The sequence below is a fragment of the Podarcis tiliguerta genome, assembly GCF_965153285.1.
Source record: "Podarcis tiliguerta genome assembly, chromosome: 10".
NCBI lineage: Eukaryota > Metazoa > Chordata > Lepidosauria > Squamata > Lacertidae > Podarcis > Podarcis tiliguerta.
This window is the reverse complement of record NC_139543.1, coordinates 18,861,892-18,880,418: the sequence shown is the minus strand read 5'-3', so window position 1 is coordinate 18,880,418 and position 18,527 is coordinate 18,861,892. Positions and strand designations below refer to the sequence as shown.

The window sequence follows — 18,527 nt, the reverse complement described above, 5'->3', positions numbered from 1 at the left end:
AGAGGAGAATTGCAACATGGGAGACCTCACAGCCCGTCATGTCTCTACCTGACTCTGCTGTCGTACAAAACTCTGCTGACAACACCTAGGATTTTCAAAGAGCTTGTTAGATCCATTTTCACTGACTATGCAGTGACCTGTACCTCAGAATAGTAAAAGTGAACAATACCCCCCCCTAAAAAAAATATTGTGTATGGTTTGAAACAAAGGCAACCCTATCAGGAACAAGGCAATTTGTCTTCCCTTGTCTAAGCTTGTAGGGAATAAAGGTTTAAAATTATTTTTCCACCGAGAGGTGGCAGTTAGGCAGGTTTTGAGACCCTTGCTGTGATATCTTTTCTGCTTCTTATAGGGTACGGTCCCTAAGGAAGGAATGTGCACCTCTCTGGAATAGCAGCGATTCATGGTGAGATCACAATCTGACCTGGATACTTCCAGCTGAGAAATGCTGAAAAAAACAAGAGCTTCTCACTACATTCCCTTTTTTCATCTTTTGGGTCCTCAATAAGGGTGTAAGCTGCAGAGTTTAAATGCCACTCACTCCTCACATTTAAAAATGAGGCATAACTAGAAGCATTAAGAACCAGCAATGGACTGGGGATATTTTCAAATGCTACTGCACCAGAAAATGCCATGAAAATGAGTCTAAGGTCATGACTAGCATTCAGCTTCCTGAGGAACCTTAAATCCTTCATATTCCCCACCTCACCCTTTCCCTCCTTTTACCAGAAAGTGCTTTTCAGCAGGCTTCCTTAGCGTAAGTACAGATTAAACGGGAGCTGAAAGTCAGGTGTAAAGTGAGGTTGAATTCTGCCTCCAGATTTTCAGGAAGAAAGCTTTTCCTTTGCCACTGAGGATCACAAGCTGCTATGTTTTCTTAGATTCCAAAGTCTGCACTGAGATAGCAGCTGGGGCAAACGACATAAATTCTGTATCTGCAAAGATAAACAGATATCTCTGAGCCTGCCTAAAGTTTTTCTACCACAGCCCAAACACAAGTGGTGTTGATTTGCCCTACTTTCAAATATCTAAAGGGTATCTCCAAGCTTTTCTACTGTTTCCTTTCCCTCCCTTCTGGACGACCTCTTCCTAGTCCTAATCTAGTTCCCAGAGAAGCACAGGAACTTCATGTGGGCAGCATATAGACAGTATTTAAGCCAAGAAAGTTGTTCGCCCCATTCCTGTGTTATCATCACCAACTCTTAAAATAATAGTACATTGCAACCAGGAGAGGTAACAAATCAAAGGGAATGCAAATTGCTAAGTGACTTAATCTTCCCTGCTACAAAAAACCAACTGATAGAAAACAGTCCGAAATACATTCATCTGACATCCTTTCTTTTTTTGCTGCAGTCTCCAATGACCCACAGGACAGAGAATAATTCACTGAAGGGGCAACGGGAAGCAAAGTGAAAACCAGCGCAGACTAGGGTTTTGAAGACACTCAAGATTGCAAAACATCAAAGGGAACAAGATACACCAATGTCCCTCCTTCAGAACTGCCACTGACACAAACTATTGAGAAATGAGACTTTTTTTTTAAGACTCTGCGTCCATTGGCAAACATTGCAACACTAAAAATAAATACTTCCAGCTGCAAACCTATTAAACAGCAAGGCAGATACGCCACTGGTACAACCATGCTCTGCCATGGCTTAGTGCCTTCACAAGAGGCCCAGCTTCTTCTCTGGAAAGGCAATTCCACATGTTCTGACATTTGTGTTCCCAAAGTCTGTGAAATATCTTACAGAGTTCATCTTTTGCAGATTCCGCCCCCCGCAAGAAAGGAAAACTTTAAGAACAATAAAGGGCGAAGCTACAACGTCGGTGGTAAGAGGTTCCCGTGAGATGGCATTCGCTTTGATTATCCATTTGACAAAAGTTCAGCGCATCAGCTTCCATCAAAGAGAGGGAGTGAGACGCCAACCTCGGAAGCAGGCCGGGCATCTCTCAATTCAACCTGCTTCTCAGCAGGGAGAAAAAGTCACTTTGCACTTCATGTATTTCCCACCAACATCATTTCAGAAAGAGAGGGACAAAATGGGAAGTCTCAGCGTGAGAACTAGATACAAGATGAGATGATGAGGAAGAAAACAATAGCTCCTTTTCTGTATTTTGTACCTTCACTTAACCTCCACTGCTACTGTTTAGATTGCCACGTCTATAGTCTATTTACATAATTAGCCCACTGCATGCATATTTCAAATATATAAATCTAGGGCTAAGGACAGCAGCGACGAGCAACATTAGCACCTCTAAACAGTGATTTTGCCTTGGGAGCACTATGCAAGGAAAGGCATGAGCTGAGAGGGAGGGGCACATTTCCCAGAACTCATTATAAATCACAGGCCTTGTTTTCGTAGATTTTAGTCACTGATGGACGAGAGCTGCAAAGAGTTCATTTTGTGGTCTGTATGCTGTCTTCATCCTACATGGACATGATTTGGCCAAGTTAGTAATATCAACGAGGAGCCATATCTGGTTTCCTCTGTAACATTGTGACATCTATGACGTGAGCCCTCATTGGCTGAGTTCACCTGAGGAAGTATGGAACAGGGTGGGGAATGGCTATCAAATGGAAAACAGAAGGGTGAAACGGCAGCTGTGAACAGTGGCAAATGAATGATCATGAAAAAAGAAGTGCGGAGTCCATTTTCAGGCCTAGTCTACGGCAGCAATGGCAGTAAAATTATGCTTTTCTGCCACAACTACATTAGCAGTGCCATTCAACAGTTATTTTGGGGAAGGTATGGTAGATTCTTCCTGCCAACCTAGCAGTTTGAAAGCACGTCAAAGTGCAAGTAGATAAATAGGTACCGCTCCGGCAGGAAGGTAAACGACGTTTCCGTGCGCTGCTCTTGTTTGCCAGAAGCGGCTTAGTCATGCTGGCCACATGACCTGGAAGCTGTACGCCAGCTCCCTCGGCCCAATAAAGCGAGATGAGCGCTGCAACCCCCGAGTCGTCCACGACTGGATTTAACGGTCAGGGGTCCCTTTATCTTTATCTTATGGTAGATTCTAGAATGCAAGGAGTTATAGATCAACCCTTGGTGATTTTGTGGTGACAATTTTGCAGAACACTGACAAAATCACCTTTAATCATTCTAACATGGTCTCCACACTAAGGGCAGGATCTGTGGGGATGCTTCTCCAGTTTTGATGAATGAGTTTCATATTGTTCAATTTGATGGTGTGGAAAAGTTGCTTGGAGGGATGATGCCAACCATCTGGACCGGAGCTGTGTCCATCCTGGTTGGTAAGAGCTGGCCCGATGTGCTGTGGTGATCATAAATGCTTTCTTGCAGGGGGGCTGTGTCCCTGTATCCTCAAAGGAAGTGGTTGTGAGACCTTTATGAAAGACCTCATCTTCGTATCCCACTATCCTAGACAATCATTGGCTAGTCTCCAACTTTTCCCATTTGAAGAAGCTCCTACAGCAGATTGTGGCAACTCAACTCTGGGATTTCTTGGATGAAGTAGAGTTATCTGGGATCTTTCCAGTCTGGTTTCAGGCCTGCTTTTGTGGCTAAAACACAATTGGTAGTCTTTGACAGTGACCACGGTGGCGGGGGCAATGGCGGGGGCAATTCCTCTTGATTCTGCTGGATATCTCTGTGACATTTGCTATTATCACCCATGGTATCTTCCTGACATGCTTGAATAGTATGGGACTGCGGGGGCACAATTCTACAGTGACTGAATAGTAAAATAATAAAGGTGAATGCCATCTCCTCAAGGATCAAGTACTGGTTGGCTACCAGGACAAAGTAATCACTTAAGACAAATTAGAAACAAGGCAGAATGAAGTCCCAGAGATACAATTCTAGTTGAAGGCTAGGGATGACACATTTATCCACTCCGTTACCTGAATTTGGGCCTGTTCTCTCATCATCTCAAGCAGTTAGGCTTTATCTCTGATATTTATGCCTTGAACCTCTGCCTTGTTTTTTACCGCATACATTGTTTTCCACTTGGAACTTGTGGGGGCTGATTCTACACTTTTGGGCACCAGACTGGTCGTCTCTTTCTCATTCAATTCTCATACCCACTTGTCTATTTTTTTTGACCCAATTCCCTTCATACATAATATATGCTTGGTCTTTCATCTGGTTAGTTTAACTTAAAATATTCCCTGGTTTTTCATCTTGACCCCCTCCCACCACATTCTCGTCTCTGTCTGTAACACTGCGATTGCAAGCCTTAAGGTCAGGGCAATGTGATTTTTTCCAATTACTGCTGTATAGCATCTAGTAGCTTTAGACACTTGTAAAATAAAAGAGGATGACAATCTGCCTATGCATGTGGAAGCTGTGGTTCAAAACAACTGCAGACAAATGCGGTACAACAATTGCTCCATTTCCTTGCACCACTCACGTTATTGCAAGGTACTCCATTTTATTTTTTAAAAGCTATCTGCCGCTGCTAGCAAGAGCTATTTAGTTTGTCTTTTTTGAAGTGTGCCTGTAGAGTTAATGTATGACTACAATGCAGCAGAAAAATTAAAACAGAGGGCAGGGAGAAGATACAGGGAGCTTCTTCATAGCATCTTATGCAAAAAAGATTGTCCACCACACACTGGGAGAAAAACTGGCATTAAAAACAAACATTAATTACCTGCTGTATGAAGTGGAAACATGGCACTCCTATGCACTCGGCTTCTGAAAGGCAACATGCCTTATATGGTCTTCGCCAAGCTGGTAATAGGGATGCGATGGCCCTCTTAAGAACAGAACACACTGCTCATCTAGCACAGCCAAACCATTTCACCATTGGGCCTTTAAGACGCCTTTGTCTCCATGTTGATGTCTTTCTCCTCATCAAGCCTGACTTAGGAAAAGTATGATTGGTACTCACCTGAAGTGTAGATCTCTGATTGGCATCATGAGGTCACTAGATTGGGTTCTGGCTCCACCCTGGTCACAAGGCAGGAGAAAAAACTGGGAAAATGGGAGGCTCCCCCTCATTTTTGCAGCCAAGCTCCAACAGTCATTGATGTCACAAATGGTAAAAGGCCACTTTCTCCTAATACAGTTACAGCCACCAGCTGCCCAAATATCATGAGAACATGCAGTAATAAATGAGGCATGTTGTAGTCCATGTTGGGGTGTGGGCTCCAGTGACCTCATGATGCCATCAGAGTTCTACAGTTCAGGTGAGTACCAACCATACTATCTCCTACTGGCACAATGGGGTCACTGGATTGGGATGTACCAGAGCTTACTCAGTTAGGGTGGACCCCAACTGTAGACTAGGTTACAGTGGCAGGGCTTGCGCCTAAAGGAAGCCTCAGCAGATGAATGCAAACCAATCATATAGTGCCTTGTAAAGGTGCTAGGGGATATCCCAGTGGCAACCCTACAAATATCTCCAATGGGGCATTAGTGGAGAAAGCTGCTGAGGAACACACACCTATGGGGATGTTAGAGCATGACAGTCCTCTGCTTGAGGATCCTGGAAGTGAGAAGAACGGTGGCAGCTGCTGGGTGGCCCAGTTCATGAAGAGGTCCACCACGAAGAGCCCGTAGAAGTTCTGAAGCTGAGAGAAGATCGGATGATGCAGCATCTGTTCCCCAGAGATCTAGTTTGGTTTGACTCAGCCAGTCTAACTGGGTGCTGGATTCTCCTGAAATATGTTCAGCGGAAAATCACTCGTAGCTGAGTAAGACTGTCTTCCATAAACACAGTTTTAACAATGAGTCTGTAAGTGACAGTGGAGGCCAATTCTGGATCCACGTGTCCTTCCACAGTGGGGGCATTGGTTTCTGGGCGGGAGTTGATCAAGTTGTGGATTTGCCAAGTGTTCCTTCCTCTTAGCACGTTTCTCCCTTGCATCCTGAGTTCGAGTGTCTTCAAAGCCCATGATACCTTTGGTAAAGACTGTTCTACAATTGGAGCGCTCGCAGGCCAGTGTTTCATAGTTGACAGTGTTTATGCTACTGTACATTTTTTAAGATTTGCCTTGAGAGAGTCTTTAAACTTCTTTTGTTGACCACCAGCATTACGCTTTCCATTTTTAAGTTTGCAATAGAGTAGTTTCTTTGGAAGACGATCATCAGGCATCCACACAACATGACCAGTCCAATGAAGTTGATGTTGAAGAATCATTGCTTCAACACTGGTGATCTTTGCTTCTTCCAGTACACTATTAGTTCACCTGTCTTCCCAAGCGATGTGTAAAATTTTTCGGAGACACTGTTGATGGAATCTTTCGAGGAATTAGAGATGGCGTTCATAAGTGGTCCATGTTTCACAAGCATACAGTAAGGCTGGTAGTACAATAGCTTTGTAAGCAAGCATTTTGGTTTCTCTGAGAATGTCCCAGTCCTCAAACTTTCTGCACTTCAGTCGGGAGAAAGCCGCACTCGCAGAGCTCAGGCGATGCTGGATTTTGGCATCAATGTTGGCCCTTGTGGAAAGATAACTGCCTAGGTAGGAGAAGTGATCAACATTTTCCAATGTTACACCACTGAGTTGGATTTGTGGCACTGCAGAGGGGTTATTTTGTACTTGTTGGTGCAGCAACCTGGTTTTTTGGATGTTGAGTGATAGGCCAAGCTTTTTGTCAGCTTCTGCAAAGATATTTAGGATGGTTTGGAGGTCATCCTTTGAGTGTGCGCAGACTACGTTGTCATCAGCATACTGAAGCTCTATGACGGAAGTTACGGGAAAAAATTTTCAGACTGTAGGAGGATATGGAGAGGCCATTATTAGGTGGGTTTTCTGTTGGTTGATGATGAAGGCATGGGCTTTGAAGGATGGCATAGTGATTTCTAGATGATGGCATGCTTCTTCTTGTGTTGGGGGATGAAGGATTAGATTTTCTAGGTAAGGATAGGTGTGAATGCCCAGAAAGGGGAGCACCTGGGCAACTATAATCTTGAACAAAATGTGGGTGAATCAAGTGTATAGTTTGCCAAGTATATATATGAGAGATATATCCTATTTTCCTCAATTGCCTGTTGTCTGTTGGGGTTGGAACAAATCTGGTGGAAGTTTGTAGCTCTGGTAGCACTTTAGCCTCTTTTGGGGGAACGGGGTCATCAGAGTGAGAGATGCTCAAGACATGCAACAATGGGCATCCTGGAACAGGTGGTCAGAGGTCTGTTCCTCTAGCATGGATCCATCACTCCACTTCCCTTCTTCAGTTACAACGAAGGAGAAGGAGCCTGTACTCGGGGATGGCTTCTTTAATTTGCTGAATATTTTCTGGTGATAGAGGTCCCCCTGTGGGCACTGCTGGTCTTGGATGTGTTGGGAGAGCGGTTGGTTTCCTAGGGGATTGAGATAGAAGAAGCAGCCTCCGAAAACCCCACAAATTCATCCTCATCTGAGGTGGTGGAATGAAAAGCCTGTGTCAGGGTTGGGTGGCTGTTATCTGAATCCCTTCCCAAGGGAGAGCCAATAGTGGCTGGGTCTGCTGTGGGTCACTGAGGAAGGGAAGGGCCTTGTGGCGACCTAACTGCTGTTGCAGGAGATGCTTTAGAAGCTTCCATGTGTTTCTGCTTCTGTTTAGCCGTGTGGGCTACTGGGAGGTCTACACCACGAAAAGCCACTGGCTGCTGAGGTGGTTCCATGCTCAGGAGCCAGTGTGGTGTAGTGGTTAAGAGCGGTAGTCTCATAATCTGGGAAACCGGGTTCGCGTCTCCGCTCCTCCCCATGCAGCTGCTGGGTGACCTTGGGCCAGTCACACTTCTTTGAAGTCTCTCAGCCTCACTCACCTCACAGAGTGTTTGTTGTGGGGGAGAAAGGGAAAGGAGAATGTTAGCCACTTTGAGACTCCTTCGGGTAGTGATAAAGCGGGATATCAAATCCAAACTCTTCTTCTTCTCTTCTTCAGGCATGCAAAGGGTTTGCAGGCAGCAGGCCAACTGGATGCCGAGAGATCAGGCTGCAGCAACAGGAAGCGTCGATGTGGCCTCTGATACCTACAGGTCTTCTTAGCATGCTCCGTAAGTGCCAAAGGCGGGAACCATGACTTCCATCAAGACATGCTGTCCTAGAGTGGCTTCTCTGGGAAGGCTTCAGGATTTGGAGAAGGAAAGTCCAAAGGAGAAGGGCAGAACTAGCCTGAGTAAAAGCAGGAGCCAATCATGATGGGACTGCATCGTTCAGGCAGGAGCAACAAAACAAAACAACACAACCTGACTGGGAGCCGCCCACTTCCCCAGAGAGTTTCTTCTCCTGCCTCATGAGCAGGGTGGAGCCAGAGTGACTCCATGATGCCAGCAGAAGACCCACAGCTGCAATCCTACATGTGCTTACTTGGGAGGAAGCCTCAGTGAGCTCCATGGAGCTTACTTCTGAGAAAACATACATAGGATTACACAGCACGATGTATAATCACAGATATCAGCCTAGAACTCTGACCTATCCTGCTTTGTCTGTGAAATTCCTTTTCTCCCCCTTTGTCATGCTGTAGATGAATTGAGTGGATGTTATTATCTGTGTGTGAGCAAAATTCCGAGTGAGAGCTACTGTTTCTGTCCTTGACTTACCTTTCTTCTCTCTCTCTTTCTTCCCATTTCTTTTTCTCTTATTTCAGTATCTTAATACCAGCTGGAGCCTCTCTTTACAACGCCATTCTATTCTTTTATTTCTAAAACACTCATAATGCCTCACAAATACAGCGGCTTGAATAGGAGGAATACATACAGAGTGGTGGAGGAGGATGTGCTCTCTCAGATATTTCAACGTCCTGCGTGCACCAATGTCCTTCACTCGCGTTAATAAATAAAAGAAAATACTTCTGCCTTCCTTTTGAATTATTGAAATAAGTATGGGCAATTATAGGACACACTGTGCTAAACATTAGCACCAAAAGGTTCAAAACCAGACAATAAATAAGACTAGGGAAGTAGTCGCATGCAGTCAGGCTTCCACGCGAAAATTTCTATGAATGTGTCAGGCAGCTCAAGAGTTGGCATGGAAAGTAGGCTTTCATTGTAACCAGTAAAGGCCTTGAGATTTTGTACAAAAAAGAGGGGGGAAGAAAAGAAAAGCCCATCCCCATTCACTGAACAAAATAGTATTAACGAAAGAGGCTGAAAGCTAGCCCATCATATTCTTGTAAGAAACTCATCTTTGCAAGGATGTCCTCTCTTGTCCTTGTCAATTTCAGTCCCAACTATAGAAGGCAATCAAGACCGAGACCTTGATGACAGAGCCAGCCTTTTGAACACCACGAAACAGACTAGTTTGCTTTGTGTAAGCTGGCCATCTATCCTTCAGGTTTATTTATATATTGCTTCAAACATGTATTACTTATCTTTGTTTTCCTGAAGATCAGAGTAAAATACATGCAACTAAAGGAGCAATGGAAGCCGGCAGGGTAATTTTTTGCATAGTCTTCTTAAATTCTCCATGTATAAGTGTGATCAGAGGAAGGGTCATGATCAATAGGTCTTATAAAAACAAGATAGTGAAGTCACGGGATCCCCCCCTTTTTTGCAGGGGGTAAATCTACATGCATGGTGAAAGTGATCACCCCAGAAGCTCAGGGAGGAGGGAGAACATATTTTGGCAAGAAGCTCTGGTTCATGACTGAATAAGGCCTGAATGGTTGTCTTAAGGGTGGAGATTTTTTTTTTGGTCAGGTGCGGAAATGATGACAAGGCCTTAGCTTCTGAGCACATTTCAAAGTGCTGGTGCTGACCTTAAAGCCTTAAATGGCCTCAGCCCAGTTGAAGGAGCGTCTCCACCCCCATCGTTCAGCCCAGACACTGAGGTCCAGCTCCAATGACCTTCTGGCAGTTCCCTCACTGCGAGAAGTGAGGTTACAGGGAACCAGGAAGAGGGCCTTCTCGGTAGTGGTGGAACGTCCTTCCAACAGATGTCAAGGAAATAAACAATTATCTGACTTTTAGAAGACATCTGAAGGCAGCCCTGTTTAGGGAAGTTTTTAATGTTGGATGTTTTATCCTATTTTTAATATTTTGTTGGAAGCCACCCAGAGTGGCTGTGGAAACCCAGCCAGACGGGTGGGGTATAAATAAATTATTATTATTATTATTATTATTATTATTATTATTATTATTAGTTGAGCTAAGACAAAACACCCTTGTGAATAAGATATGAGAAGAGTTGCTCCATGTGGCCAGCAGTATTGGGTGACCTCTATGGACATAAATATGGAACTTGTCATTGATTTAAGATCTGATTGTCCCCACTTGTTTGTTTTGTTTTTTATTAATATTGTTCTGTATATTTTACTTTTATGAACCCTAAACCTGATGTAAAAACTTTTTTTAAAAAAAGTTATTAAAAATAAAAAAATAAAAAAAAATGAAGAGAGACTTGGTGACTTTTCTTGCATTTTGAATGCTATTCCCTTTTTTCTTTCCTTCTGGTGACTCTTTCCCCTTTCTCACTCTTGATGTTTTCCTCCCTGTTCTGTCTTCTTTTCAGATGGATGTAAGACTAGAAACTACCTAGAAAGTGCACCAAACAAATTTTCTTCCTCCGGTTTAATACAGAGATGCCTAGTTTGTTTGAGAAAGCTGTTGGCAGGAGAGGTGAAAATGAATCGTTGGTGAAGACTACAGTGGTGATCCAGTTTCCCTACAGCAAGTAAATTAAAATGGTCAGAGTTGTATAAAAGCAGAGTAATTTCCCCTTGGGACGCGGGTGGCGCTGTGGGTAAAAGCCTCAGCGCCTAGGGCTTGCCGATCAAAAGGTTGGTGGTTTGAATCCCCGCGGCGGGGTGCGCTCCTGTTGTTCGGTCCCAGCGCCTGCCAACCTAGCAGTTCGAAAGCACCCCCGGGTGCAAGTAGATAAATAGGGACCGCTTACTAGCGGGAAGGTAAATGGCGTTTCCGTGTGCGGCTCTGGCTCGCCAGAGCAGTGATGTCACGCTGGCCACGTGACCCGGAAGTGTCTTCGGACAGCGCTGGCCCCCGGCCTCTTGAGTGAGATGGGCGCACAACCCTAGAGTCTGTCAAGACTGGCCCGTACGGGCAGGGGTACCTTTACCTTTTAATTTCCCCTTTGGAGAAAGGTGTCCCTATAGGTAAACTTTTGAAGGGATCCTTTGGTCTTCTTAATCTCTGGAGTTCTGGTTAATCCCACCTCCACTGGACTCTGCAGGTTTAATAGGAGATTATGGAATCCTCTTATATGTTTTCCCCTTGTGTATAGCCATTTTGTATTTTTATACTGTAGCTTGTTGCTATTTTTATTCAGTTTTTCAATCAGTTTGGACACCAGTGGATAAATAAGGAATTTTATGTCAAATGTTTTACTCTAGAACTATTTTAGACTCCATTCTTGTTTGGGTCCTATAATGTTGCTTCTTTATTTGGGTATAATTATTGTTGAGCGCTTGATTTATTAATTTTTTTAAAAAAGCTTCCTTTAATCAGGAAGTTGCTGAAAATGCCTGGGAAAATGGAAATGCAAGTCAGGGTGGCAACCAAGTGCTTTTGCCTTCAGTTGGAAAGGAATTGCATTGACAGGGAGAGCAAGAGACCTTGACAATTAGCAATCATTTCACAAAGAGGCCAGGGCTGTCTATATGAGCACCGTATCAGTGCAGAGGAAACCTATGAAAAACATTTAACAATCAAAGCTACTCCATTTGTAAGTCAGGCATATGGACAAGAATGGGAGGACATCAAAGGGAACAGACAATTGTTGAGTTTGTGTCCAAGGTGGTAAAAAAAGAAGTAGTTGTATAAGATACAAGACATCATAAAGTCAAGGGCAGAGAAATATGCTGCCTTAAAAAAAAAATCTAACATTGAGCCAAATTTGATAAGTTGGTGTACTCGTGAATTCTTTCTTTTTCCTAAAACTGAGTTGGATCTTTAAATGACTACCATGTAACTTGGCAAAATGAGTAAAATTATCTGTGCCATAAAACCTTAATCCCATCCCAAACCTCCAGTCAAAAGAGTGAACCCATGGACTAGAATTTTCTCTCTCTCACTGTTGCAAAAATATAGACTGAAAGCTGGATTATCCACCATTTTTAAAACCTACAATTGTAGAAAAGCTAACGGAATATATTGTCAAAGCAGAACACCTTTATTGCAGCAGTGAGGTCATTATCCTGTTCTTCTTCTTCTTCTTGTTGTTAGCATCTATTTGTCTTGAGAGACAATGGAGTGCACCTCCAGGGGTGCAGTCAAACTGTTGCATTAGCAGCATTGAAATTACCTCTCTGGGGTGCAAGCCTGGGTAGTGTGTATGGAGGTCCTGGGCTATCCAGACAACAAGACCCCTCTCTTGGCCTTGATATGGTCCAACGGAAATCAGAGCAATACATTTGGCACCAGCTTGGCTGGAGGAGTTGCCGGAAGAAGGCCTACAAGGTGCCATCCAACCATCTTAGGGACACCACTCCTTTTCTTCTCCCAGAGATGACCTATAAGGCAGCAGAGGTTTAGGGCAAGAGTTTTCCTTCTCTTAGATGGGCTCTCTTTCCAGGTGGCAAGCCCCATCTGCCCTTCACTTCCCTCTGCGGCATGTGCTGAAACCATCTTCCTGACCATTGGACCCACTACTGATCTTGTCCGCTCAATCTACTGAAGCCTGTCTTGACACACAGGGGAAGTCCCTAACTCACTGAACTTTGAGGCCCATTGGCTACTCTCACCTGGTTTAGCTGGCAAGTCAAAGCCGTTCCCAGGGTGTGGCCGCTGTTGCACGCTGACAGCTTCTAGGAGCTACTTGTGAGAGCTGAGTGCAGGATGGGGACCAAAGGTGGGCAAACTACTCCAGAAGGAACAGAACATGTCCCCCCAGAAGTACTTTCTTTCTTTCTTTTTCTCTTTCTTTGACAATCACTCATAGCCGAATAAGATTGCCTTCCATGAATATGGTTTTAACAGTGCATTCTTAAGTTGGTTTGGAGGTCAATTCTGGATCCACATGTCCTTCCACAGCAGGGACACAGGTTTCTGGGCAGGAGTTGATCATGGTGAGGATTTGCCAGACGTGCCTTCCCCTTAGCTTGTTTCTCCCTAGCGTCCTGAGTTTGTGCTTCTTCAGAGTCCATGACGCCTTTGGTAGAGGCTATTCTCCAATTGAAGTGCTCACAGGCCAATGTTTCCCAGTTGTTGGTGTTTATTTTTTAAAGATTTGCCTTGACAGCATCTTTAGACCTCTTTTGTTGTCCACCAACATTACACTTTCCATTCTTAAGTTGGGAATAGAGTAGTTGCTTTGAAAGATGATAATCAGGCATCTGAACCACATGACCAGTACAACCAAGTTGATGTTGAAGAATCATTGCTTCAACACTGGTGATCTTTCCTTCTTCCAGTACAATGACATTAGTTCGCCTGTCTTCCCAAGTGGTATGTAAATTTTTTGGGAGACACTGTTGATGGAATCTTTCAAGGAGTTGGAGATGGCATTTATAAGGGGTCCATGCTTCACAAACATAAAGTTGGTAGTTGTAAAGTTGTAAACAAGCATTGTGGTTTCCCTGCAAACGTCCCGGTCCTCAAACTATGCTTCAATCAGGAGAAAGCTGCACTCACAAAGCTCAGGCAGTGATTGATTTTGGCATCGATGTTGGCACTTGGGGAAAGATAACTGCCTAGGCAGGAAAAATGATCAACATTTTCCAACATTACACCACCGAATTTAAGTTATGGTTATGCAGAGGGGTTGTTTTGTGCTTGTTGGTGCAGCACTTTGGTTTTTTTAGCTACTGAGCGATAGGCCAAGCTTTCCGTAAGCTTCTGCAAAGATATTTAGGATGGTTTAGAGGTCATCCTCCGAGTGCGCACAGACTACGTTGTCATCAGCATATTGAAGCTCTATGACGGAGGTTATGGTAACCTTACTCTTTGCTTTCAGCCTACTAGCCTACTCAAATTGAAGAGCTTTTAATCTACCCTTCCTCTAACACCACACACAATCTTCTTCATTCTACACACTGTGATATTTACCTGTAAGCCATTAATATGGAAACAGATGTGCTCAAAGTAACAAAGTGAAGTTGCCCAAAGCCACCTGTCCCTTGGGATGAGCATGCACCCATTTATTGAATTATACAGCTAGGAATTGTTTGCCTTGTACCACTGCTGCAAATTCAGGGCTTTTGCCATACAAGGCCTAATTATGCTCTCAGAAAAACCGAATGTTCACTTAAATTCACATGTCCATTTACTGCTACTTCATTGCAAGCGTGGCAGAATTCAAACCATTTTAGCAAGGAAAGGAGTGACGGAAACTAGGCTAGAGGCCAGAGTCTACCACATGAAGATCAAGGAGTTCAAAATCCCCTCTTTCAAAACAACTGCAGCTTTAGTTTCAGAATATGAAAATGCTACACACACTATGAAATTTCACTCTACCAGTGAAGGGAAGCATAAATTGTACTACTTCCAAACTAGCTCAAAGCAGAGTTCAAGATGTATCTTGGGAAGCAAAAACAAAGCCAATATCGAGAGCAATTCATTGGAACCTATGATAGCAGTTTCCCCAGACGTGTTATGCAGGGTAGACACTGACAGAGATTTTTAGGCCCAGGCATAGGTCAATGATAGAAGTTCACACCAGCACCCAGAGGTCATCACTGGGTCCCACAAGTGTTCTTCATTTGCACTGGACATCTATGGGTCACTAGAAATCAGGGTCTTCCTAGGCGGTATTACATTTCTCCTAAATAAGTGATGCTTATATTTATTCAGCTGCAACGAATGCATTGTTCCCCACCCCTTCTTGCGTTTACAAAATATGCACCTCCTCTTTTTATGCTACAATGCATATAAAGACATGTAACAAACGTCTGCTGTGTTTGGTGAGAAATAGCCCTTCAACGTAGATCTTTCAGCATGCCTGCATATTTTCCAGCGAGGTTCGCTTTGATATAAAAATGATCTACTGCACTTCAGAACACACACAGACCATTTGCAAGAACTGAACTCTTGATGCTCATTCAATCCTCTGCTACACCGTGTGTGGGTGAAGCTAAGTCTAAATACATCGCTCGCCTCTCCTTGTCACATAGCCTAATGACTTTCCTGGCAAGTCTGCATATTAAAATACCTGTTGCCGTGAACATGTGAAGCACAAAAGGCAAAGCTGTAATGGAGCAAGGTTGGGTCAATGACAGCGCCATTCTCCGAGTGTTCCATCAATTCATTCAGGTAGCACAGATGGCGGTGACAGCCCCTCACACCATAACGAGCGCAGTATTCGTCTAACACAAAGACTTGGCCCGGGCTAAACCAACCCTGTAAGAGATGGGAAGGGGGAAAGTGTTGCGTCATTAAATCTGGACTGTTCTTTTATACACTGTTTTCAAATATTTTCAGAGAGAAAGAACCGAAAACTACAGTTTTTCATGCAATATACAGTGGAACCTCGGTTTTCGAACAGAATCCATTCTGGAGGACTGTTCGAGTTCCAAAACGCTCATAAATAAAAAACTCAATACGGAAGCCTCAAAACGGAAAAAATTAATACAGAAAACTCAACCAGGAAGCCGCCTCAGAAGTTCAACTTACGAGGCGCGTTTGAAAACGGAAGCATTTACTTCCAAGTTTACGGCGTTCCGAGTTCCGAAATGTTCGTCAATGAAAAATACAACGGTTCCATTGTATTTTTAATCAATGTGATTTGTCATTAGCTCCAAAATTGACAGTGTCGTGAACAATTTTTTGGCAGGGAGAGGAGGAGGAAAGAGAGGTATCAAAAAAGCGTTAAAATGTTCAAAGTTGTTTCCCGCAATATTCCCAATTCTTCCTGAGGAAGGAAGGTTAGAAGTTTCTCATGCAGAGTGTTGCTTTAAGTAAAAAGAACAAATATGAATGGCTTAGAATTATCTCATGAGATAAAAGGCACACAGCAAAAGGGAAGTTTAACTGCTCATGAGAAGAGTCTAAATTGGTTATTGGGAGATATCACCAAGGTTGTGCCCAGTCAGCATCCTCCCTGCAAAAACCCCTCACACCCAAAATGCCCCAGTGCTGACAACCAGACCTGCCAGTTATTACATCTAGACTGTACATTGTACAATCGTCTCAAAGTGTCCTGACTTCAACCAGTGGTGTTTGGTGAAATTTTCCGTAGGGGAACAGTTAGGGCCAGAGGCATCAGCCTGCGAGGCACCATTGCAACTTCAAACCATAGTTTATGAAGCTAGCTTGTTTCTGAAAACATTCATTATGATTAACCACAGTTTAGGGTTTGGATACCAGGATATACTGTGATTAACTGAACTCAGAAGCACCAGCTTGTGACTATGAAACAAGAAGGGAGTGTGTGACCCCAGTGGGAAGCTATGCTCCCTCCCATCATAATAACCCATAGTTTGGCATGATGTCTGAATGGGTTAAGAAGGGAATCCAGGAGTACATCAGAAAGATCACTGACACACGTGCTAGAATTAGGGATGGTGCTCACTAAGCCATCGGACCGCACAAGACAGACATAGAAAGAAATCAAACATGGCAGTGTTTGGGTGAGAGGTTTTTAGACATTTTGTCTGAAATTGTTATTAGAGATGGAGGTGGCTTCAAAAGATAACTGGCTTAAGTAAAAACATCAGATTATCTTGTAGCATCTTATACAATTATTACAACATAAGCTTTCGTGGACCAGAGCATCAGATGTCTATGAAGGACTTGATGCCATAATAAACGTGTTAATCATTAAAGGTGTGAAGAGTCTCGGCTGTTTTTACTGCGACTAACATTGATACCCATCTTAAAGTTATTACGGTACACAAACTTTTTTTCCCAGTAAAGGGAACTTTGGCAATGTAGGGTGTTGTCTGATTTCCAAACCAAAGTGTGAAAAATAATGAGTACGTCTTTAAAAAAAGAACCTACATACTACCTTTCACTTTGAAAAGAAAGACCAATGTGGTTCAGATAAAAGAACAATATCAAAATAAAATATCAATCATGTTAACCAGTAACTGGTATTAATGGTAAGAGAAATGCTGGGGTAAAGTACGTTTTCAAGTGTGGGTGGAAACATCCCATAGTAAGAGACTGCTGGATCATTGCATAAGTTAGGACACAGCAGAGAGGGGATACACATCTGCGGACAGTGTATCTTCTGCCCTAATTTTGGTGAGCGATTTTCAGACTGAATATGTTTAATTTGACAGAGTTGAAAGTTAGTTCCTCCTTGGCTAGGTGACACTTTTCTGTCTAAACACTTCGAAAGATGGATGCCCTTGGACATGCTCACCATAGAAATAATATAAGCAAAGCTTGGCTGTTGAGAGTGAATAGATAATACTAAAAATTTACTTATTCTGAGGAACAGAAATGGAGTCATAAGCAGAAACAACTAAGGAGTGGTTACTCATTTCTTCACAAAATCCCCAAGGAGTTTTTTCTCACACTCAAGCTCTACTTGCACAACAGAAAGGTAGGAGTTTTTAAAGTTATCAAGTTCATATTGTGATAATCACTTTTATTTTATAATTGCTTAGAAGCTTCCTACTGTTTACTGGAATAAAGGAATTTCAGTATCGCTAATCGTTTAAATCACAGGTTATGTTTAAATCTAATTGTTTCATATTAGCTTGGTTTTGTTTTGTGGCAAGTGTCGCTACTTTCATTTAATTTACTGAAATGCAAAAGTTGGGCGATTAAAAGTAAATTTTCAGCATCTGCAGACTGACAGAAGCAACGGTATCATTAATTTATTTATCTTTTTCTAAAGTTGATGTATGTGTAAAGTTCCTAAGGGAGCCTTTAATAATAGAACCCACTATTCTCACAGAAGAAGGAAAAAAGTGTGGTGTTGTGACTGAGTTCAGAACAACCCAGAAGCTGTGGAAAGGAATGTAAGAAAATGTTTGTCAAGAAAGCTCTGGCCTATGACTGAAATAGGTCTGAATGTTTGTTCTGAGGATTCCATATGCTACACACTTGATAGGTAAAGGCAAAGGGACCCCTGACCATTAGGTCCAGTCGTGACCGACTCTGGGGTTGCGGCACTCATCTCGCTTTATTGGCCAAGGGAGCTGGCGTACAGCTTCCGGGTCATGTGGCCAGCATGACTAAGCCACTTCTGGCGAACCAGAGCAGCGCACGGAAACGCCGTTTACCTTCCCGCCAGAGCGGTACCTATTTATCTACTTGCACTTTGATGTGCTTTCGAACTGCTAGGTTGGCAGGAGCTGGGAGCGAGCAACGGGAGCTCGCCCCTTTGTGGGGATTTGAACTGCCGACCTTCTGATCGGCAAGTCCTAGGCTCTGTGGTTTAACCCAGAGCGCCACCCGCGTCCCTTACACACTTGATATTAGAGATCAAAGATCACAGGAGCCTGTTCCATTGAATTTCATTCAGAATTGCTAGCTATGTTCTTCTCTTAAGGCCAGCTGAGATCATGTATTAAAATTTAACTTGAGGGCTGACAGCATTTAGGTGGGCCAATGCAGATTCAGTGGTACAGTGGTACCTCGGGTTACATATGCTTCAGGTTACATACGCTTCAGTTTACAGATTCCGCTAACCCAGCAATATTACCTCTGGTTAAAAACTTTGCTTCAGGATGAGAACAGAAATCTAGCGGCCGCAGCAGGAGGCCCCATTAGCTAAAGTGGTTGAGAACG

The 18,527-nt window shown here is 43.4% G+C and overlaps 1 protein-coding gene across 7 annotated transcripts in view; it reads right to left on the bottom strand.

Annotated features, from left to right (window-relative positions):
- CADPS2 (calcium dependent secretion activator 2) overlaps positions 1-18,527 on the bottom strand; it is a 343,854-nt gene that overhangs the window by 100,947 nt on the left and 224,380 nt on the right. For all 7 annotated transcript variants that reach the window (XM_083399351.1, XM_083399353.1, XM_083399352.1 and 4 more), the window contains exon 13: positions 14,998-15,185. In XM_083399351.1, the coding sequence (XP_083255477.1) occupies positions 14,998-15,185 (188 nt within the window). The remainder of the gene's footprint in view (positions 1-14,997; positions 15,186-18,527) is intronic.